The sequence below is a fragment of the Leiobunum rupestre genome, chromosome 11 (assembly GCF_980474605.1).
Source record: "Leiobunum rupestre chromosome 11, qqLeiRupe1.1.hap1, whole genome shotgun sequence".
Classification (NCBI taxonomy): Eukaryota; Metazoa; Arthropoda; class Arachnida; order Opiliones; family Sclerosomatidae; genus Leiobunum; species Leiobunum rupestre.
Window position 1 is genome coordinate 16,712,025 of NC_143394.1, and position 23,922 is coordinate 16,735,946.

Genomic DNA, 23,922 nt, shown 5'->3' on the forward strand with positions numbered 1-23,922 from the left:
CTTCAAGCATTATCATCTCGCGTAACAAATCTCATTTTAAAAAACCCTTTTTTGTTTTATGATTTTTATTTCAAAGCATTTTTTAACTTAACTCCCGTCGCTTATAAATTTAATATAACCTCAGCGTTGTCTCCCCAAAGTATTGACAAAGAAATTGGCAAACGAGAAACAGCGCGGGGATAAAACATTAGGCTGTATCTGATTTAGTCCTTTGTGTGTGTTTTGGGGGGAAGCCAGACTCTGACAGATAAATCAATAAAGGTTACCCCGCCAACAAAAAACAAGAGAAAACCAGCCTTAGATCCTTGTACATTACGACTTTTCCCTCCCGGGTAACGGAGGAATGAAAATCTAAGCGAAAAGCGTTTCGCTCTTTTAAGCTCTTTTAAATTTTAATGTTCCCGTTGCTTTTATTACTTTGAAATAAAAAAGCGCCGTTTTTCTTGAAAGCTATAGTCTGACATGGCTTGGCAGGATGGGTGAATACGACTTAAAAATAACACGTTGATGGCCGTTTATAGGTGTTGACGTTGCCTGATTTTTGGATAATCTAAAAGTTCAAGTAAAATTAAGAGAGGAATAGACATTTTGCTGTTAATCTTTTCGGTGATTATAAATATTATACAGGGTGTTTCAAAAGGGTTATGCAAAAATTTGAAAGAGTTGTAAGGGGTGAGTTGAGAAGTATGCCTGTTTTTTCCCCATTTTCCTACGATGAGTTAAAAGAGCGCCAGAGAGCTTCCAAGTGTGGCCTACTAGCCCCTGGAAGTAGGCTGCAAAAAGCGCAAAACCAAGCAGCAGGGAAATGCGAACATTAAGGTTTGGGTTTGTGTGATAGGTGAAAAAGGACTTTGTAAACAAATCGAGGTAACCAGCGTAAAAAGTAAACATAAACATAATTTAAAGACGCGAACGTTTTGTTGAATCTACTACACTTGATCCCAAAAATTATAATGTTTGAAGTACCCTATAATTTAATTGGCAAAAAAATTATATTTCAAATTACAATGTGGCTTCCCCATCTTGTTACGTTCTTTCCGAAGACTTTATAAGTGTGGTAGGACTGGTGTCGGAACAAAAAAAATATTTTTCAAACACATTTATAGATTCTATTTCTTTTTAATAAAGATACAACACAGCACATTTTATTGTTTGTTTTGACAATTGTTTTGTTTTGTCTCGAAACACGTTCCCGTATCTCTCCATTTGACGTGGATAATTTTTTGCTTATTCAAATTTGTTTCCGATTTTAAGCTCTCTTCAAATTTGGCGTAGTTTATCTCTTCTAAAAATGGCGGTTTTTTGTTTATTATACATTACGTTTTCGGTTTATGGTTATTATTTGGCTTTATCTCCGACCTTAAGTATTCAGATTTTAACACATTTTTTCAGACTAGGAGGAATCGCTGTAACGTACGGTTTTCGTTTGAGTATCATTGTTTTGTTGTAAAACAAAATGGCACTTTTGGGCAAATATTCGAGCAAATTCGTGTGGGTAACGTAATGAGAGGAGCGTTAGAGTTTACGTCGGTAAATAGAGCGGGTTTGGTTCATATCGGGTATTTTCCTTCATGTACACTCGCTAGCTCCTCTCATTTCAATAGAAACACAGTCGCACATATTTTTTAATTATTGTAATTGCACCATTGCAAATCGGTTTATGAAATAATAGGAACGTAATTCAATATTCGATGTTTAAAGATTTTTTTACTAATTTGTTTTAATTTTAATCGTATAGGGTTATAACGATTCCTCCGTTTTCAAATTAAGTTTAATAAAAACAAAGAGAAAATGCTTAGTGGGCCTTTTTAATTAAACAGATCTTTGAATTTAATATATTTAAACTGTACATTTTTAATAAGTTTAAAAAAGAATAAACAGAACAGTCCCGATATTTTGTATTAGATAAAATCAAGATTGAATTTAATAACTAGTTTATATACAAAAAAATAACCAGGACTGAACTGTTAATTTTGTATAAAAAATAACAATAAAAACAAAAAAAGTTTTTTGTACAAAGATAACCGGGGTTTTAGGTCCGTATACAGTAAGCGAATTGTTACCGTTAAAAATATTAAATTCACCGGCTTGAAGCGACAGAAACTAAAGCGATCAAACTAAACTAAAATACATTTTTCTGAGCTCATTTTAGTAAGGATTACGAATCGGCAATTTTATTATGTCAGTGAGCGTTTTCAGAATTTGTTGTTATAAATTTATTGCTGAGTTTTTTTAAGAACCTATTTAATAGGTTTCTTTATTATTTCGCATTAGTTATTACCCATTATTATTTAATTCACCGGATTTGTGTTAGTTTAAAAACCAAACGTGATTTCGTTGCGAGTCGTTTTCTTGTTAGTGGTCGTACATGAAAAAAAAAATGATTTACTAAATTGGCCCTCCTATTTGTAGCACATTTTTTTGATTATATAAAATGAGTGGCACTAAAATCGTAATTTAACTAAATTAAATTAAATAACTACGTTTCTAATTTGGCATTTTCTACTTTCATTGAGTGTTTGACAAAGAAATACTCCGCCTAATACAGTTGCGCTCGATTTACTGTGTTTTGGCTGTACTAAAGCGACGCCTTTTCATTATTGTCTAAATTAAATGGTCATTTTCTCCTGATTGCTTAAGCTAAAGCGACGTTTTTTCCTTATTGGCTAATCTAAAACGGCGCTTTTTTTTCTAATTGGCTAAACTAAAATGACACTTCTTTCTAATTGGCTAAACTAAAATGACACTTCTTTCTAATTGGCTTAACTAAAACGACGCCTTTTTCTAATTGGTCTAACTAAAACGAAGCTTTTTTCTAATTGGCTTAGCTAAAACGACGCTTTTCTATTATTGGCTTAAATAAAACGAAGCTTCTTTTAAATTGACTTAACTTAAACGACGCTAATTTCTAATTGATTAAACTAAAACGTCACTCGATTATTATTAGTTAAACTAAATGATTATTTACTTTTATTGGCTAAACTATATCAATAGCTAATTATGGCAGTTAAACTTTTGCAATAGAGACTATTTTAGGCGGAATATTTGATCGTCTAGCAGAGAAACCGTTTGATAAAAAGGCCCAATTCGAATGAAAATGTTGCTGCTCTCAGTTCACTTCATTTTTCGCTGTATAGTGTTTTTTATACTATAATATTAATAATAATAATTAAGGTCTATAATATGTCTTAATAATACGATTTAAGGTACGTTTTTATACACCTATTTAATTACACTAGGGTGTTAACTTTTATCATACCTTTCTTTTTCACTTTTTATTTTTTTGTAAAAATGAAAGTTACGCGTATTTACAATGAAAATAAAATATAAAAACCACCCAGGGTTTTTGCGCAATCGCTATTGGGTTTTTTGTATAAACGCAAAAGAAAAAAACCACAGTTTATTATTAACTTTTAGTCGCGCAAAACGGTATTTAATTTACAACCTTTTTTTCGCATCTTTCATACACGCTATATATTTTTATTTTTAGTTTTTTCGTCACTTTTAAAAATCAAAATATTTTCGGAATAAATCCAGGTATTTATTTATTTTGTTCTTCACTGAAATCTACTTTCTATTATTATCTTTTAACGTAATTTAGTCTATTGTGGCAGACTTACTCTGGGAGGTAGTCGTGGAGATTTGAGGGTAAATCTTTTTTTAAACCCTTGTAGGCCCAGTAAAATATTTTATATTTATCCAAAAAAGGGGGCGGGAACTGGTGTATTTATTACATATCTTACCACACTTCTCTTTTCTTCCAAATTTGTTCGATTTTGGTTTTCCGTAATATAAAAATGTTTGCTTTACAAAAACTGTTAATAGATGGGGTTTTACTGTAAGGAACTGGCGGGATATTCGAAATACAAATTAAAACGTGTAGGAATGGTAGCTACGATTCCGTTTTGCTGTTAAGGTTTAGGTGGGTTTTGTATATATTTTCGTAACCACATACCAGGGCGTTTTTCGACGGGATATTTAAAAATATGATATATATCTCGGGATGGGTCGCGTGTTTCCGTTGGTTGGAAGATGTCGGTCCGCTACTAACTGGTGCCGAGGCACATGAGCTGCAACGGTGACGTCATGAGTTTCTCGGCCCAGCATTCGGCCGCCGCGACCACCGCGGCCGTGTTGGGTGGTCCGGGGTACGAGGCACCGGTCAAAGAGGATCCGGACGACGACGACGAGGATGGCACCGGAGATTGGGTCACTGACGAAGCGACGGACAACCCCGGGCCGGCCGCGGGTCACTGCAGCGGCATGTAGGGCCAGTTGAACGAACTGCCGCTGAGCAGCATGTCCCGGATCAGAGTCTCGATGGGCGTCTTGCCGACCAAACGCACGAAGAAGAGTTGCTCGATGACTTGCGAACTGACTGTCCTCAGCGAGGGCAGCCTTAAGAGCAATTTACCGAAACGCGTCGGCTGGTTGGGGTACTGAGTCCTGCAGTACTCTTCCAGGGCGCATTGAGATTTCTCCTGGAGAGACTCGATGTGGTTCACGTCCGATAAACCGCAGGCGTCTTTATCGGAACACCGAAATGAACGCGCGCGATCCAGACACAACACCATTTCCAGACCAAGATGGCGCATGAAAAAGAACAAAGAAAGAGAAAGTTACGTTAGTGAAAGTGTTACAATTGATGTAAAAATTGTTAAATCAATTAGAAAACCCTAATTAGAACAAATAAAATTGTCTTATTGATCTAATGTTTAAAAATACCCGTGCTATCAGTATTTTGTACTCTTACGGGAGTTATTAACTATTGAAGCTATTTAACTAATCCATAATTAGATGTTCAGATATTACGTGAAACAATTGATATTTTAACTTGGTGTTGTAAGTGGCTAATAATATGATAAGGATTGGTGATAAGTGGCTGTTTATAAATGCACATTTTAAAACGTCCGAAAAGCATCCACTGAATTTTTTTCTGACGAAATCGGAGTCGACAAAATGCGTGAATATTCATCTTTGCTCTCGACATGTAAGTGGCGTAATCAGATGTCAACACAATCAAGAACCAGAAATCGTAAACCTTAGTGACGTGGTTACTTTTAATTTTCACGCTATTATTTTTGAGGGGTCCCGTATCTCTCACGCGATACAGCGGACAATCTCCACGTACGATGACGTCACGGGCTATTGCAAAACATCCTAAAAAAAGACCTTGATAATTTTAGCAACGCGATACTCCGTCGAAAAGGAGACATTTAGACCAGACAGCGGTCGGTTACTATCATTTTTATCTAATTTCGAAGCATTCCCGTCTCTTTGCTGGTATTAAGTTACAATGCCCTCCTCCCGGCTTGGAAGTTACCGCCATCTGTTATCAAAACTCGAGAGCGGGTTTATATTTTTATCGTCTATTATTTCGGTCATTAAATTTTTATAAAATATAAAAATCGCAACTCGTAGTGTTTGCGGGGGAAATGTGAAATATTTGGAAAGTGGGCGAGGCAAACTTATTTGAGGTTTTTTCTTCGCGGCACCGTACTGAGGTGTTGGCTCAATTTCCCACCCTCGTATCCGCGATATTAGAAGCCGGGTTCCGAGATCGCCTCTGGTCAGCTACGTTTCATATTTTACGGAGTTATCCGTTCATCACTAAAATTAATGATTCCAGAAAACTGCTAATGAGATAAATATGCTTACTAGGTAGTTTTTTTTATGGCTTCAGATATTTTCTCACGGTTCTTACTATGTATTACCGACAAACTTCAATTTTTGTGAAAAAATTTACAGTAATTTTTATTGGGAAAAATAACTTTCAATTTAAGTAGTGGTACTCTTAGGGTGTCAAAATTTTAAAATGGGACTTTAAAGAAATAATCGCCGAATCGGTTAAAAGAATTTTGACATTAACCGTCCCAAAATTTTAAAATGGAACCTTTTTAGCAATTAAACAGTCAATATACTTTAGAGTTTTAGGGTCTAAATTTTTTGTAATATAACCTCTTTTTAAAAAAATAATCAGTCAATAAACATTTGAGTTTTCAGGCCTCATAATTTGAAAACAGAACTTTTAATAAAAAATAATCAGTCAATAATCATCTGAGTTTTAAGGTCTCAAAATAGGAAAACTGAACCAATTTTGTTCATTAAATTAAACATTTGAGTTTTGGGTTAAAAACTGAACCTATTTTATTATTTTTCGTCCAATTTGGCGTCGATTTTGCTAGTTTGTTGAAATTATATTGTGAGTCCCGTGTTACATATTATTACTCAGAATATCAGATAAAATTAGCAATTTATAAAATTAATTGAGTTGTAGTCGGAAAATTTTTCAGAAAATGACCGAGACCTTTTTCCGGATTTTTCCGAAAAAATAAGTTTTTATTCCATGATTAGTCTAATATTGTTGCAAATTTAAATAAAGCGACATTTTCGCCTCATTTCTTCGAATCTAAAAGTAAAACTAAACCTCTAGACTAGTTTAAGTTGATTAACAACGTAACACTATTAATGTTTTGTAGTTTGTTTACCGTTATTAGATATTTTATATCGATAAAAAGTTAAAAACATGAAAAACCCTAAAAATGAATTTATGTATCAATTTTTTATTTTTCCGAATTTTATTTTTCAGGAAAATTAACAACTCTAAATATTAATTTCCAAATGACTACGCATTAAGCCAAATGAAACGATTAGTTAAAGCTACCATCGACCAGAGTGACTGTAAAAGAGGACCTAACTTACACGACTAGCCTTGGAATATAGTAATTGATTTTTCCGAAGAGGTTTTCTGAAAGGTCTCGACTTATCCTTTCATGAAAGTCATTCATTCATTTTCGCTTGAACTCGGCGGTTTTTCATATTAAATTCTTGGCAATAAGAAAGACAGAGAAGAAAAAAGAAGAGTCGTTTCTAGACTTTGTCTTTTATAAGCCTTATAAGCAACAGAGTCTTAAACAAAGGAGGGGCATTCAGTCATCGTCCGTATCCATACACGTAGTATAGGCTGGGCATCCGAGGTTTTTTCTTCGCTGCTTCGGAGGTTCTGCTCTATATTAAACCCCCATCGCCCTTATTACGGGAGTTTTGGTACTAGGGAGGGGATGGAATGGAAAAGCGCCTATATATACTAAAGTGTGGAGATTGTCTTGAGATGATAGCCAACAGATGGCGTTTTCGCATCCTTTCATCGTTTCTCACATAATACACCCTCCCTGACGCCCCCTAACGGCACTCCCGCTCTTTTTTCTTCTTGGCGGAACCTCCCTCATTTTTCGGGAAACACAACAAGCAGTTTATATACAGTAGAAGCGAAAGTCTCGGCACCGTTTATAAAAAAATGCCTTTATATAGGATAGTATTCCCGTATCTCCGAGCTGAAACACCTTTAGGCGCCCACTGCGCTCCTATAGCGCATCCTTCCTGCCTCCATCTCGGTAGGTTTTACTGCGTCCCAAAGCTTTCGTCGGATTTAATAACGTAGTCATATCTTCGTAACGTCCGAATACGCGCTTTTACGCGCTTTTACGCGCACGAAGAAAAATTATTTTTCCACTATGGTCAAATGAATGGATGGGATTTTCATACTAAAATAATTTGAGATTTTTGCACAGATTACAAGATTTTTAAGATATTTTAAAGTTACAAAAATGGCATACTAAACGCCCTCTAGTGCCTATGCAACAATACCAATTAATCGCAAAATAAGTTTTTGAATTGTACAGGTTCAATTATGTGCTTGAATGGAATCCTGGCTTTGCGAGATATTTACATCCTCTAGAGGCTAAACCATAACACCAATTGATTAAACCATTTTACTAAGTCTTCATTTGTTATACTGTTTATTCGTATTAAATTTGAACAAAATCTGTAAAGCAGTTTTTGAAATGATCAGCACCAATTATATGCTTGAACTGAATCATGACATCACGAGATACTAAACGTCGTCTAGAAGCTAAATCATAATATACATTAATTTGAAAAATGTATTGTATCGTCTGCCCAATATAACACTCGTTGTAACCAAATTCGAACCAAATCTGTAAAGCAGTTTTTGAAATGTTCAGGACCAATTATGTGCTTCAATGGAATCCTCCTAGCGCCTAAGCCACAATGTCAATTAATTTAAAAAATGTACTGTATGTTATGTCTGATATCTCGTTTGTTCTTATTAAATTTGAACACAATCTGTAAAGCAGTTTCTAAGTAGTAGTAAATTATCGCTTGCCCAACTTGTAACGGGAGACGGAGCGGGGGGCGGGGGTGTAAGGTCCGTTACCGCGTCGCAGTCACCTCGGTTGGGAGGTATGGCAGCGGAAAATAGCGTCTAAAATAAGCCGTCTTTATAAATTTGTATTTAGGGGAAGCTCGCAAAGGGGGAATTGTGGCAACTACCATTATGCCCTTGTTCGATCGGTCTCGTTATTCGACTTTTAACTCCAGAACAAAAGAGCCCGTTCAATTAAGAGGGCTGGTCGGGGTCCCCCTTTTCAAAACGCCCAACACTCTCCCTCTTTTTGTGGAAACTAATACCGTCAAAAGAATGTGCACCCCTTTACTTCCCGCAGGTGATTTTGCTCCCTTTTCATCCCTAATAATTTCACCAATGATTTTTTGGTAGTTTAAGTCCACGGGGGTTCTTTATCGTGACTTATTACTTTGACCAAAATCTTAAAAGTTGCAAAGTTTAAAAGATTTTGTTTAATTTATCGTTAAATTAGTCGGCATTTTCAGGAAGTTGATCAAAGAATTTAGGAAGAATTTATTTGGTTTAATATTTAATAATATTGTGGGGTATTTAAGAATTACAAACTACGTGGATTCTTCATCGTGGCTCATTACTTTGACAACATATTTAAGAGTCTACAAATTTTTTTATATTTTTTAAAATTTCTCGTTAAATTACTTGGAACTTGCCGGAAGCTGATCAAAGAATTTACGAAGTATTTAAATTAGATTTGTCTGATAAAATACAAAGAATTAATTCCGTTTAATATTTACTAATATTGTGGGGATTTTAAGAATTAAAAACCAGATAATTCTGCTTTACGCTTGGAATAATTTTTAATTACTACCATTATTTTACCCCCTCAATTCTCTCTATGCAGTTGAGGTAAAAATCTCTTCCTGCACCTAAAAATTAAATCTCCCGCGCTAAGACTGTCCTAAAAGGTACGATACTAAGCTCTTCTGTCGGCATTTCAAACGAAAGAGCAGCCTATACCGTTGCCATTTACTAGTTCTTAAAACCTAATTTTAATAACTGTTATTCATCGAGGCATTTTCCTTCCAAAACAGAGTTTTTGTTATTAGTGCTTTGGAGTGTTATTAGGCCTTGGATTAACGCGATATAAACAATAGCGATAGGGCCAAATCTCTCTATAATTCTGATTCAATTTGGCGAACATTCACGGATCACGAAGCTTGCATCTTTACTCAAACAAAAAAGAGAATCGACGATTTAATCATCCTTTTTGCTTCTTTCAATAATGGTCATGAAAAGTACTAGGTTGGAGATTGGTAGGCGGATGGACACTTTTATTAAGTACCTTAACAGTAACTCCTTCAGCGTTTGGTTTGAGTGTTATCTCTACACTGGTTAAAGGGGGTTTTAGATTCCACTTTCCATAAGATTATAATATCTTTCGGTGATCAAAAAATGAGCAGAATTCGCTTTATATTAACCCAATAAATAATACAATTAGGTTATCAACCACGGTTTTTAAACTTTCTGCTCTACTTTTCGCATTTCCATAAAATAAAGCCTATTGTTTGATTTTTAAAAGAAGGCAATATAGTAATAAGCCACATTTTTTAAAAATTATCATTCTCCCGAGATTTACAAAGAACTCCGATAATTAATCTCAAAAGCATACTTTGGCAAGACCACCTTGTTTTATGATTACAGTATTAAGGAGAATCTTTGAAGGAGGTCTTAGTTTTTGTCTTCGCCACAATCAAGCGTGACCTTCGACCCGTAGAGATGCTGATGGCGCAAACAACTCTATTAATAACGGGCGCGCGAATTCCGTCCCCCTCGAAACGGAGCAGCCTCCTGAACTTTCTTATCGACTGAAGAAAACCCCTCTTCCTTTCTTTGCCTCTCGAGCTGCGATTCTTCTCTGGCGCTTGAATTTGTTCTTTTTACAATAACCCTCGGTATTTACGCGCTGACTGCCCCCCTCCCCCCTCTGCCGCTCTTTCCAAATACATAAAACAGACCCCGTGTTAAAGGTTATCGTCTGAGGGAAACCGTTAATTTTTTTTCTTTCGCAGTTTTTGAATATAGTTTTTTCCCGCTTTTTTGAGCTCCTTTCTAAACGAATTCTAAGTAGGTTCCAACTTGATCTTCTTACTAGTTTTAATAACTGTAGTCTTGTATGGTGATTTTGAGATTTCATTTCGAAATATTTATAGTACTTTTTTAAGCAATTTGAAGTAGCACATATCGTAGATGAAGTATCTCGTATTTGATAAAGAGTAACAAGTAATTTTGTAATTTATATTGGCCTGTTTAAGTTAACCATTTCGCGACTAGAGTTAAAATGGTATTTAACGATTACAGGGTTGCCACAAAATTTTCAGATTCAAATTCCCCGACTATTCCCTGACCATTTATAGAGATTTTCCCTGACTTTTTAAATCCAAAATTAGACAATTTTTAGCTTTATGTTTTACGTTTTTTCAGAAGTTTATAAATTGAAATTAACCTACATTTCATAGCAACGTGAAAAATTAACAAAACTTAAAAGGACCTAATTAATAGTCATGAAATTTATTAGATAACTAGAGTAAAATTACCTGCAAAAAGTGTCAAGATAAATTTAAATTCCTTGACTTTCCCTGACTTTTGACAAATTCTTAAAATTCCCTGACCTTTCCCTGAATGTTTAGGCCCTTTTTTAATATCCGGGACTTTTCCCTGACGTGTGGCGAAACCGAGGGGTCGGACACTTGCCATTCTTTTGTACGGGATTTTGGGATTTCGTAGAGATTTTGGCGATTTTATCATTACTTTTTGAAGTGATTTTGGGATTTCTATGTTAATTTACCATAGAGAGAGTTAAAAGATTTTGCGATTTTAGACAAAGTGTACGGGATTTTGGTAAATGTCCGACCCCTCGAACAAAACTGTATTAATTTCTCGGCGTTTTCGCTAAGTTCAAAGTGTAGTATATGTTCAAAAGATTTTTCTCTTATTAATAATAGTATTTATTTAATTCATCTGACGAAACTCAATAAGTTAAATCGATTGTATAAATTGTAGTCAATCCGCTGTGAACCATCGTATTCAACCGGAAGTGTCTAAAGACCAAACTCTTTCAAGGCCGTCGTTGTTTGGTTCGCTCGCGTGCGTGAGATTGAGCCATACTCGGTCCACCCTGTCCCGCGCTCTGTATTCTTTCATATAATAGTAGAAATAAATTTGCGATTACAAGTTGGCGTGTAGGGCCCGCAGTAAAGGAGGACTGTTATCTGGCGCAGTCTCCTTATCTCTCGTTACGATGGTGGCCATAGGTCAAAAACATCTATTTTCCGAAAGAGATAATAAAAATCCTCTCTCTCTTTCTGGGGGAAGATTACCCGTTTTTATCACTTCACTCAATGCCTTCGAGCTATATCTTCTTCTGCCTTTTTTACAGATTTTTTATACGCCAGATTTTTTTCTTAGATTTTGTCGGGAATAAAAAAGGGCTTCCTTGAAGATGACTTGGTAATGAATTTTTGTCGTATGACCCCGAGCAATTAGGACGATAAGCTTTACTGGTTCGATATTCCTAGGAATTATATATTTATAAATTGCGCCACATTATTTAATGTAATATTTATATATTATATATTTAAAATAATGTAATCACACTTGGAAATGTTTTCCTTTAGTATTTTCAAACAAAATAATTCAATTGCTCTTTTTAAAAATCTTAAACTTTTGGTTTAATTATCGATAAGCTAATTTTTGGACAGATTCAATATATGAAAAATTGCCGTCTGTTATTTTAGTTCCTAAACATTGTCAGCACGAGAAATATCTTTGACTTATTTTTGTTAGAATATAGTGAGATCAGTTAGGCTAGCGCTATATATTTCTATCCACGGTCAAGCGATGGCTTGAATTCTTTTTCAATGTAAAGTTTCTATAAATTCATTGTCACACCACCGCTTGAAAGCAGTTTTCATGACGACTTTCACTAAATTTACTGTCTCACCATCGCTTGAAATCAGTTTTCATGACCAGTTTTTCGAAAGTAACTGTCTCACCAACGCTTGAAATCAGTTTTCATGGCAATATTTCCACATTTTATTAGTGATAACTGACAAGTGGGTTTTAATTTCATTTGCCAAAACTCGACATCAACTGGGTTTTGAAAGCCTGGTGTGATTCTGACAAATCGGCATGCAATCCGCTCTCCCATACAAAACGAACATTCGAATCTTTCTTAATTTTTGCGTCATTTTTCGTTGTGTACCGAAAGTAGCGGGCCACTCAACTTTGTAGCGGCAGGGGTCGTAGTGCTCTCACGTTTTTGGGGTTGAAACCTTCTAATAATCGAAAAATGAACAATGGCGTGGTTCTCCTAATCGCGGCTAACAAAGGAGCTAAGATTTAATTTGATAAAAGGCGCCCGAGTCAGCGCGCCTCACCCTAAAGAGAATAGCCAGCGCCCTCTGACGACTTATAAAAGCGACTCGCGAAAGAGGGGCCGACGTCGCGCTGGATGTGAAGAGTACAAAGCCCAGCGGCGAGGCGTCAGGGGGGAGGGCATAAAATAAGCCTCGTTGGTTCCGAAGCCGAGTGTGTACACGAGTGAAAAGGCCTTAAATTGCAACTCCGCCTTTGACCTTTTAACCCCACCCCCGCGAAAGCAGTCGAGGCTCCCTGGCAGCTTCCTTTTGCATAAATTAATTACCAGGGGTCGCCTTTGCTTACCACTTTCGTCCCCTACTCTCTTTAATACCGTCGAGAGGGGGGGGATACGAAGAGAGCGACCTCTCGCGCCAGTGCTAGAGGTCAAGCCCCAGTCTGCAACCTTTCCCCCTTTCATTTCTACTTTTATATACACTCGCGACCCCCCTCATTCCCTTTAATCTAGCTCTCTAACCGAGGGGGGGGCGCTGCTGCAACCCCCCTTCATTTTACATCCCCCCGTCCGACTCCTTTGACATAAGCGTGGTTGACCCCGCCCATTTTTGCGATTCCGAGCCCGCAGCACCCCCTATCGTCGGCGAAACGAAGCTTTCTGCGTGTGACGACGCGAGGACTAACGCATTATACCAGAGACTAGCGCGTTTTCTCTCTACATTGCCTTTTATGTAAGAGAATCGGTGAGAATGGTTGCTATGGAAACGTCCGAGGGCTGTTCTCTCCTACAAATCAGGAAAGGCGGATTTTTTGCCTTCTTCCACGCGGCGACTTCGAGAAACCTAGTCAACTCGTACAGATTAAGAAAAAGCAACCTTGTCGGGATACTCTTTGAACTTGCGGGGAGTACGTAAATAAAGGTTTTAACCCTCCTCCACCACCAAACCGGGAGGAAAGCCTTAAGGGTATAAGGTTTTTAAAGCTATGTAAAAGCATTAGATTGTATATAAAACTATCTTGTCTGAAAACGCGATTTAGTCCAATCTATATGGATTTTGCTCTTTTGAACTCTCTAGCGTCGTGTGTTCGGCTTCACCCCGCCGATTCTCGTTGATGGGAAAATGATGACCCTGCTATTTCTCTGTATTTTAAAAGCCTGAATCTGCATTTTTGGCCGCGAGAGGTCGGGTCGAAGTCGTTGACTATATAAAGTGACTCCCACCCCAAAACACAACTGCCTTCCCCCTCTAGTCTGGCAACGTTCTACGAAGTACCGTTAAGCATTGTAGAATGTGGCAGATACCTAACGCGCTATATCCCTCCCTCCCAAGGGGACAAGCGAGACAAATATTTCGCGGAGAAAAAGGTGCAATATCGACCTATGAGGAAAAATTCGTGGTAAGGAATAAACGTTTAAATTTTATATACGCGAATAAAAGGGACTAGGAAATATTATATATCGAATTTCATAACAAATGCCAAAAGTACATTGTTATATTTTGAATAAATTTGCGCTCTTATTTTTCAAAATAAGGTTTTTTAAATTAACTAATGGATCTTTAATTCCAATTTCAATTGTTGGAAACTTGGAATAGCAGTTTTCTGATCTCTGAAAATGAACCGAAATGTTCTAAATATCCCAAATGCAATTTAAAGAACAAGAACAATTCTAATAATTTAACATCAATTGCGATTTGTACGAATTGTCATTGCGTGAGATATATCAACTACCATTTTCATACTATAAACTTGAACTTAGCGGTGAATTCTTTGATGAGAGATACACTAAACAAACATCCTAATTTTCAGCCAACAGTTTCGCGTCTAAATCAAATTTAAGAAAACCTGGTAAACGCAATAAATTTTAGATGAGTCTTCGCCCTGGTGATCTAGATGAAATTTTGGAGGGACGAAGGATAGACAGGACCTGAGGGGGACCGAGTGTAATAACTAAAAGGGAAAGGGGGGGGGGATGGCTCATCTACCCGAAAACACACGTGATTTGACGCGTTTGACAGCACAAAAGATATCTCGGGGAAAGTTCGCGCCAAAAAAATTTCACGTGTCAAAAGAGAAACTCAGGGGTGGAGGGAGCAATCTTATTAACATTGGGAGCCCTCCCCGCCATTTTTTCTTTACTTTTTCCCAAAACCGATACCCCTTTTATTAGGGAAGACATACCCCTGTAAGCGTAGTAGCCTTTACCGCCGCCGCGCCGTGGTCGTAATAAGTTAACGCCCCCCTCTTTTAAAGAAGGATTAAGTTTTGGACTCGTCCCTCGAAGGTCAGGCATCGAGCCGACTGTGTTGCGCAAGGTTTCGCGGGACTCGCGAGGAGCTCAAATAAATTACTTGGGTCGTTAGTGCCTAAAGGTCTTAACTTCCAAACGTCGCGTTGTAACAGATGAACGGTTGCAGTATTTTAGAAATATAAGCAATAATATTTACTATTATTATAATTTTTGTTCTTTTCACGTTCGTTTTGTTGCGCTTTAAATTCAAAATTAGGGGTTTATATAATTTTAGTTAGTATAGTTTATTTTAAGAATTATACGCAGGTGCTATGATACCCTTTTTCTTAAATATTTCTTATATTTTGAAGATACATTTGATATGATGAAACAGTTATAAAAACTTAAAATACTTTCATAGAAATTATACTCCATAAAATTTATAAAAGAAAAATCCAAAAATTTTTAAACTCCATAAAATTTATAAAAGAAAAAGCAAAAATTTTTAATTCTTACATTTTCCTAAATCTGACCTCTAATTTATCTATAGTAATAATTGATCACACCCATTTAAAATTACTATTTTAAATTCGAAAATACACATTCTAACGTATCTTCGCGAAGACAACTTAATTATTTTACGTAATTGTAAATATTTCCAAATTTCAATTTTTGAGGATAGAATATTTTCGCTCCGAACAACTCCAAGAAAAGAACGAAGGGGAAATTAAAGCAGGAGGGAGGGGGGAGGTTTTAGAATTATGTTTAAAGCTTACGGGCAAGCTGGGGAGTTTTACGAAGGCGGTCTTACAAATTGTGTGTAGGAGTCGCTTGCTTATTACTCAACAAGTTTAAAAATCATCTCTCGAGGTCACACAAACGCTTTCTTATTTTTTGAATTTTTTTTAATAAGCTAATTCCCGAGGAGGAAAAAAAAAGGCGAGTCTCTCCCTGACCTTTTATTAGCGCTTATTATTCGAGTAGTCGGCGCGCGCCTCCCGAACTCCAATTGATATTTAATTGGCCCGTTGCTGTCCAAATGTCGGGGGTGACTTGTTTTTCGACATTGTCGAACTTTTAACACGAAGCGGGTTTGTTTTATAACGTGTTTTTTTAACGTGTAATTGTGAAATTGCGAAACTTTTAATAATAATTTATTTAAAGTACCATTTTGAATTCTATTGCGTTTTTACCATTACGAAAATATTAACCCATTTTCCTACAGTTAAAAGGAATTTAACTTGGTATGCTTGGTCGAGTTCCTAAGTATAGACCCTCGATTTTGCGATGTTAACTTCCTTTAAAGATTAAATTATATATTTATTATTTAAATTATTTCTTTTGTTAAAGATTTTCGGCTGTCGATGGGGTTGGAAAAGGGATAGTACAAATTTGAAAAGAGCTGTAAGTTTTACGTTTGACTGACGTTAATCTGTCCGACTTAATTATTTTATTTTATTTAATATTTAATAGCTAATTATACCGATTGATTTAAATCATATAGTATTATCGAATGAATTTATCTAAAAACAAAACGATTCTGTAGCTATGGTAGTTTAAATAATTGAAATTAAATGTTGTAATTATATTAAATTTAAGATGAATATATATTTTACTTAGCGATATCAGCAAAATATGATCTTAAAAAAAAAGGCATAAATGCTTAATCGTAACTGAATTTATTAGAAAAGCAATTACGTAGAGATATTGAAATTATCGAAATCTAAGGTTTTAGTATTTATTTAAGTATCGTTAATAGAACGGCGACGATAGCAGACAAACAGTATAGACTGTACTAAACGTAAATCCGCTTTTTTGTACCTTTTAGCGTTTATATAGATAGTGGCTTAGAGGTGCCACAGATATTTCTGGCCATGATCTGTGGTCTTTTTGTGGTTTGGGGCTCGGGGGAGGTTTGAGGGGTTGAACCCGCGACTAGTCCTGGCAAAAGGCAATTCGGAAGATCAAGAGAGTGCTCGTGATTGATGGTGACTCCCGCGCAGATTTCCGGTCCCCCGCGTTGGCCCCCTCCCTTTCGATTCCCCCCGAGGGGGGTGGCAGGGGGGTTGTGGGTGGCCGGATAACCACGGATAATCGTTCCCGAGGTTTTGCTTTTCCGCACAGCGCATTCGTGTCAGATCCTTCGCGAGTCCCCCTTCACCCTCTGATCTCCTCGGCAGCTCAAAGCGCTGCTATAGTCTCGCTCGATTTGTCCTGGCTCCGAAGACAAAGCTCGTCCGAACGAAAGTAATGAGATTGAAACTATATCAAAATCGATAACTGCGGACTAATAACGGTATAAAATATTCACATACCATAGGGGAAATCTTGGTCTATATGCTGACACTGATAGTTTTAGTACAGGGTCAAAGATTCGTACATAACCTCGTTCTCGAGGTCTGTCATTTGTGTAAATTTGTTCGGGATTATATAGCGAAAATACTAAAGACAAAACATGTTCTGATCAATCTGGTAAATCTCTATCTTCAAGTCCTTTGAATCAAATTGAGACCGAAATGCTTATTGTGAAAATGCAAACGCCCTAACACTTAACTAATTTCCAAAGGAAAACGTTTTGTTATAACCATTTTGGTTATTTTGTTGGTTTGGGATGAAATTTTTGCAGGCCCATATTTCTGTTAAACCATTGACATTGAAGACTTAAAATATTTTCCATTCTCTTAATAGGCCTTTCTATAAATTATCGTGGCCTTCTCAATTCTACAATGCTTCCCCAGCTCTCCCACTAAAGAGAGCTACTGAATTCGTCTATAAATTCGACTGCACCATCTCAAGAATTTATGTAAGAAAATTTTTTGTATTATTTATTTAAAGGAAATAGACAGACCCGAAATCTAAACGTGGCGTTATTAATAAAGTTTTCAACTAAACCGAACTTTACATTTTGAGCGGATGTATCGCAATCACCCTGTACGTCCATCGTCGTTATGACGTCTTATACGTCAATTGACCTAGTACGAAATATGGAGTACGGCGGGGAGTGTAAGGATGGCGTCCGGAGCCAGCAATGACAGGGAATCCCTCTCGCCCGCTGTCTCCGGCAGCCGTAAACCATCTTAGGGACTAAATCAAGCGAGCAGATTGCACCCTCCAGACCGGCTCCTGCCCACCCTCGCCCCCTCTGCCTAGATTTTATTTACAGTCGCTCTGTCTCTCCGCTGTTTGTATCGTTGGTTATTGGAGAGAGCGTGGCTGGACGTGCGTGAGCATGGGGGAGTGAAGATACACACACCGCGACCCGACGGAGGCGCTACCACCTGTATTTACCGACAGAGATAGAGCATGCACGCCCGACCGTTAAGGAGGTTGAACAGTTCGGGGAGATCGCTTTCCCGGCCGGAGGGTGTCGATGAGCTCCGGAGGGTGTTAAAAGGATTAAGCCTTTGTATCGATTCTTCTCGCTTCCTTTCCCGCCCCGATATTCGTCCGAAGGGTTTTCACCTATCGCGCCTACAGCTGCTCTCGCGATCGACGGATTTAGTTAAGTCTGACCGTTTAGGCTTAACTAAAACGTTACATAAAAGGGAGTAGAAACTTCATCCAAAATTCGACTTCTATTTAACGTAATTAGCGATAATCATCTCTAGCTTCTGTTAAACCTAGTGTCAGGATCCACCATAAATATGAAACGGTATACTCCCTTTAAAGGAACAATAGATGAGCCGGGTTCGATCTCAGCTTGTGGCACTGGGTGAAAACTCGGAACAACTCCTTCCGCGTTAAGTTTGTAAGTTATCTGTTATCTCCCCACTGGTTAGAGGGGTTTTACCCCGAGCTCTTTGATTTCCCCTTTCCATAAAAACTTGTTGATGTTAACGGTAATAGTTAGTGTAGGGAGCTGTTGGCATGAAGGGCTTTCCACCACCCTCCTACGCATTGTAACCCGGCCACCTGAATTAATGGTTTTAAAAGTTGCTTGAGGAGCTTGATGACTTAGATTTAAGGTGGTGTCTTAGGTGCCTAGCTGATTATTAAATGATGATAGAAGCTATTTACCAAGAACATATTTTTTGTTCTTATTAAGAATTACTATATTGGGACGGTTCAATAATAATGAAATGAAATGTTTTATTTAACGTGCACGTCAACAGTACATAGGCACCTTCTAGGACCTGCACGGGCATAGTTTAAATAATAATAATTATAATAATAATAACGAAAATCAGCTAGGATAATAATAATAATAATAATAACGATAATTAGCTAGGATAATAATAATAACGATAATCAGATAGGATAATAATAATAATAATAATATTAATAATAATAACGATAATCAGCTAAGATAATAACCAAATTAGCTAGCGACTTTTTATGCCGTTAATTCAGGTGAGCGGTTTATACTATTATTTTCTTTTAAAATCCTCGTAAAGATTTGAAACTAATTTTGGATACATGACGAGTCCGTACAGTTGTTGTCTCGGAAGAGAATTTAGTGAAGCCCCGAATGTTGACAAGCCGCTATTCCATATTTACAATCTAATTTCGGGGAAAAGAAGACGACCCTTAAATTTTAATTTTCTCCCCAAAAAACAGAACGCGGGTTATCAAGAGGATTTCGCCACGAGCCTTCGGATGAGAAAAGGCTCAAAAGAGGCCAGAGATGAAATGGGACCAAAAGTCAGCCGTACTCTCCAGTATTTTCGCTTGACCAAATCCATTTTTCACGGAGGGGCGCGGAACAAAGGGGGGTCAGACAACCCGCCAAATCTCGAGCCACAAAAGAGGGGAAAGCGAGCTTCCGACTGTCCTCTTGGCGGGGAGATTTGGAGGACAAAAAATAGTAGGAATTTCCCGGAGTTACTCTTCCAAATATGAGGGGCTAAAAGTAAGCCTTAACCATAGTCCCGAAGAGACGTAAGGGGGCGGGGTAAGTCCCCACCCTCGCCAAATCGACAAAAAAAATATTAAAGGATCAAATCCATAGTCGTTCCAGTGGGGTTTTTTTGAGAGAATGTTGAAATCGAAACAGAGTCCAATAGATCGAGAAAAAATGGCAGAGGGTGAAGGGGGAGGGGAGGGAAAGCCTTCCCCTTTGAAGATATCGATTCCCAGGTGTATGACACGTATGCGACCTCAAACGCGACCCGCCATGTGACCCCCCGTCTCTACGATTCTCATTTTCCCCCCGCCTCTGCTTTAGAGATGGAATGAAGCAGCGCTGAGGGATGGGGTTCGAGGGGTTCGAGGGGGAATAAGCTGCGTATGTCTATAATGCCTGTTAATTTCTTTTTCTCTTTTCTTACAGGATTTTTATTTTTTCTTCTAAAAGTATACTCGAGAGGAAGATTTAAAAGGATTTAGCTTGTTTTATAACGTAACATTTCCGATTTTCCATTTTTATATACACTTTGAAGGGTTTTTACACGAAAATAACGGAAATGTTGGGTTATGGGTAACGTTACGATTGCGATACTGATCTATATTTTAGACTATACTAATATAACAAGTATAAATATGATATGATAATATTGTAAACATCACAATAGTGATCATTGTATTAAGAGGCATCTTAACGCGGGGAATATAAAAATACTTCGTTTGAATCTGTTTAAATAGGAAAATTTCAGCTCGTGATGTGAGGCTTTTGCTTTATGGGTAACGTGGAGATTGCGATGGTGATCCGTGTATTAGATTCTACTAATATACCGTGTATAAATATGACATAATAATGTTGTGAACATCACTATAGTGAAGATTGTTTAAAGAGGAATTCAAATGTAGGAAATAAACAAAAATCTACTTTTTTACCATAAATGAAAGTCATTTAATGGATAACGCGACGCTCGCGATGCAAGGCCTTCACTTTAGATTATACTAAGATTGATAACAACAAATATTACATCTAAGAACTTGGGATTCTACCGCGAATCTCTGGCTTTAGTGGACTTTGGGTTATATCTTTATGTATTTATGTATGTATGTATGAATGAAAGGCTGGAAACAGCTGTTTCAACACCTATTGCGCATACCTCTATTGAGTCTTCTTGAAAAGATTTCGGTGGCGGCCAAATCTACACTCTGGTTCCCGTTTACATCCTTATTGAGAAATAACCGGTGAATTATTACACATCATTTTCTAGGACGGGAAATTTTCACGTCCTTTTTTCCGCCTCGCAAAACAGTCTTAGACACATATGGATGTAATCTAACAAAGTTTGATTTAATTTCTAAAATGTATGACTATGAACCATTATTTAGTTCACAGGGTGGCCACGGTATCAGGAAAACCTGTAATTGCTGGAAAAGTCTGGGAATTTGAATATGGGTATAAAAATAAGGGTAAAGTCAGAGAATTTTAAAAAATTGTCTAAAAATCAGGAAAATATCAGGGAATTTAATTTTGGTTGAAAATAAGAAACTTTTACTAAAATCTTGGCGCAAAAAAAGTCAGGTAAAATCTTTGGAGATGGTCAGGGAAAATCTTTGGAGATGGTCTATTAATTAAGCTATGTCAGTAGATCATAAAGTTAAATATCAAATTAAATGCTTACTTCATATTTGAAAACCATCCATTTAACATTTGTGCAGGTACTTTAAATATATTTTCTAAAATTACAAATCCGAACTCGCGAAAAACTCATAATGGTTTAAGCTGTACTAACATATCTTAAACTATACCAAATTATCCGGAACATATAGTATTAATAACATTATTTAATACCCGTATTTTTCATAAGCGTTATTTTAAAATTTCTTAAATTTGGCATCTTGTTTTTTGAAAATATATTTCATATACGAAACACCATTCGTGAAGAAACTGATATGGTTTAGTCTATACTACCATACCGTAAAACCATAACTATTTAGTATTAATAATTAATTTCCTAACCGGAATTGCCAAATACGTTCATTTAAAAATTAACATTTGAAATACTGAAAATATAATTGACCGATTTAGATTATACTCCCGTACCGTGACGTATGTATTTTATAAAAATAATTAAATTTCCATTTAAATCTGACGTGAATTAAAATAGCCCAAAGATATATAGAAATATATCAATCCAAAAGCGAGCAAAAAAACTACTATTTGCGTTTAAATCGCGTTTAAACAAACAAATGCTCCTAAACTGTTCGTAAAACGGCGGATTTTTCGCTTTCCCCAAATAGCATAAAGGGGTTCGGTTTATTCCGTGCCTCTTTTGTTATGTTTCGGGCCCCACCGAAAAAGAATTACAAATATAAAAGCGAAGTCAAACATGAACCGGGATTTCTTCCTATATATTTATAGTATATAAATAAAAAGAAATGCAGACAAACAGCTGAGGGCTTTGAAAACATTCGCGGCTTATAAAATTCAGGCGCGCGCATCGCCGTGAACTAATCATACAATTTGCACCTGAGTAAATAATAAAAAAAGTCGATTTTTTTAGCCCCCCCTTTAGGATGCAGATTTGACTTTAAAGGTTGAATACGTTTTTTTAACGTATAAAGAGAAGCTTAGCCAAATAGGAGCGCTTTTTTTGGGAGGAGAGGGGGGCTTAAACGGCCTCATGCATGGGCGTAGGAGCGAGTAATAGTCTAGGATGTTCTCGCCATGGACGAGAAAACGCGAGATCTGTTTTCTATTGAGAGCATAGGTGTAAAATGCATGGCTACGCTTAGATACATTTTGACGGAAGCGTTATGGGCCGAGAAAACGGCTGAAGGACCGTTAAGTAACCGCTTCACGGAGTTCCGGATCTATACGATGCTTTTTCTAGTTTCTTTAAAAAAAGTATTTTTTTAAATATGTAGGGATATTTTTCCCTCGGTTTGTTATTTTTTTGGTTTAGATGAAATTTATTTTATGAAAATTGTGAACTAAATATATTTCAAATGGTTTTAATTCTAAAGACCTTAGATTAAACAAAAGTGAAATTTCTGATTATTTGTAACGTTAAGATCGCGACGAAATGCGTTGTTTTAGACTATAGCTTCAAACAATTCATGGTGTGCGTTAATTTATTTTTCCCACGGGTTTAATCCAACCTACTTTAAAGAAAAATGTGATTTACGAGAATTTCGTATTAGTGGTTACGTAAAGAAGGCGACGAACGTGTGTGGTTTTAAAATGTATGTTCTAATTGTGCCCCATAATATTTTTACTACGGATATTAATTAATTAAGTAGAAAAATATATTATTGGTAATGCTAATATCCTGACCAAGAGCGTTATTTCTGAACGAACGCCATTTGGGCTTTATTTTAAACAAGTTAAAATTATTTAATACTAGAAATTGGTAATGGCTAATTGAAATCTTAATTTCAAAAAATCTCATGGGTAACGCGAAGTTCCCGAAGAAAGACGAAACATTTTAGTCATAATTTATATGGTTAGACGTAAAATTTATATTTCTATTAAGCATTTTTTCTCTCGAAAGTACTCTCAGTATGTAAACATATATAAAATAGTTATAATTACAAATATGCACGCAATGTTGAATCGTTGGTACAAAATTAACTTCCAACGTTTAATTCGTACTTACTAATTTGGTTGTAAACTATCAAAATAATGTAAGACATAAATCAAACAATCTCCAACTACAAAAATAATTGAATGACTGCAAAAATAACAGAACTATTTTCGCGATAAAAACATTCCCTTTAAGCCACGGTGGTTCAAATGTGTTCTACGCGGAGTTAGCACACGGAATAACTGAATAATAATAATAATATTTGCGTATTTGCTTAAGGCTTTCCACTTCGAATAGCGTTGTGGTTTTGCTTATCAATGGAGCTTGTCTTATCAGCGTGCGTTTTTTCTAATGGTGGGTTGGGCTTCGAGGAGGGAATCTTAAACGCTGTACTTGACCTTTGGCCCCGACTAACTTCCCGTGTTGAGACTAAACGCTTAATTCAATCGATAACATTTCCTAGTCTTTTATCGACTTAATTCAATCCAACGCATCTTTTCAGACTATTTATTAAATCGTTGCACGTGCTTGGCGCCTGATGCCAATTTGATATATTTTAGAGATATTCAAATATCCAGGATTTATCTGAGGTTTTATCGATTGTCGCTGCTTTGAACTTTTTAGCGTATATTTAATTTCACGCGGCTGTGGCGTTATTGGCTATTCACCAAATTAAATTTAAGTACATTAATATAAAAGAGTTATTAATTTTTCTAGGAGATTATTCGAAATTT

General features: G+C 36.6%; 1 protein-coding gene across 2 annotated transcripts in view; it reads right to left on the reverse strand.

Moving 5' to 3' along the window:
- Nucleotides 1-1,099: 1,099 nt before the first annotated feature.
- svp (COUP transcription factor 2) overlaps nucleotides 1,100-23,922 on the reverse strand; it is a 65,017-nt gene continuing 42,194 nt past the window's right edge. For both annotated transcript variants that reach the window (XM_090164066.1, XM_090164065.1), the window contains exon 4: nucleotides 1,100-4,525. In XM_090164066.1, the coding sequence (XP_090020192.1) occupies nucleotides 4,251-4,525 (275 nt within the window). In that variant the 3' untranslated portion in view covers nucleotides 1,100-4,250. The remainder of the gene's footprint in view (nucleotides 4,526-23,922) is intronic.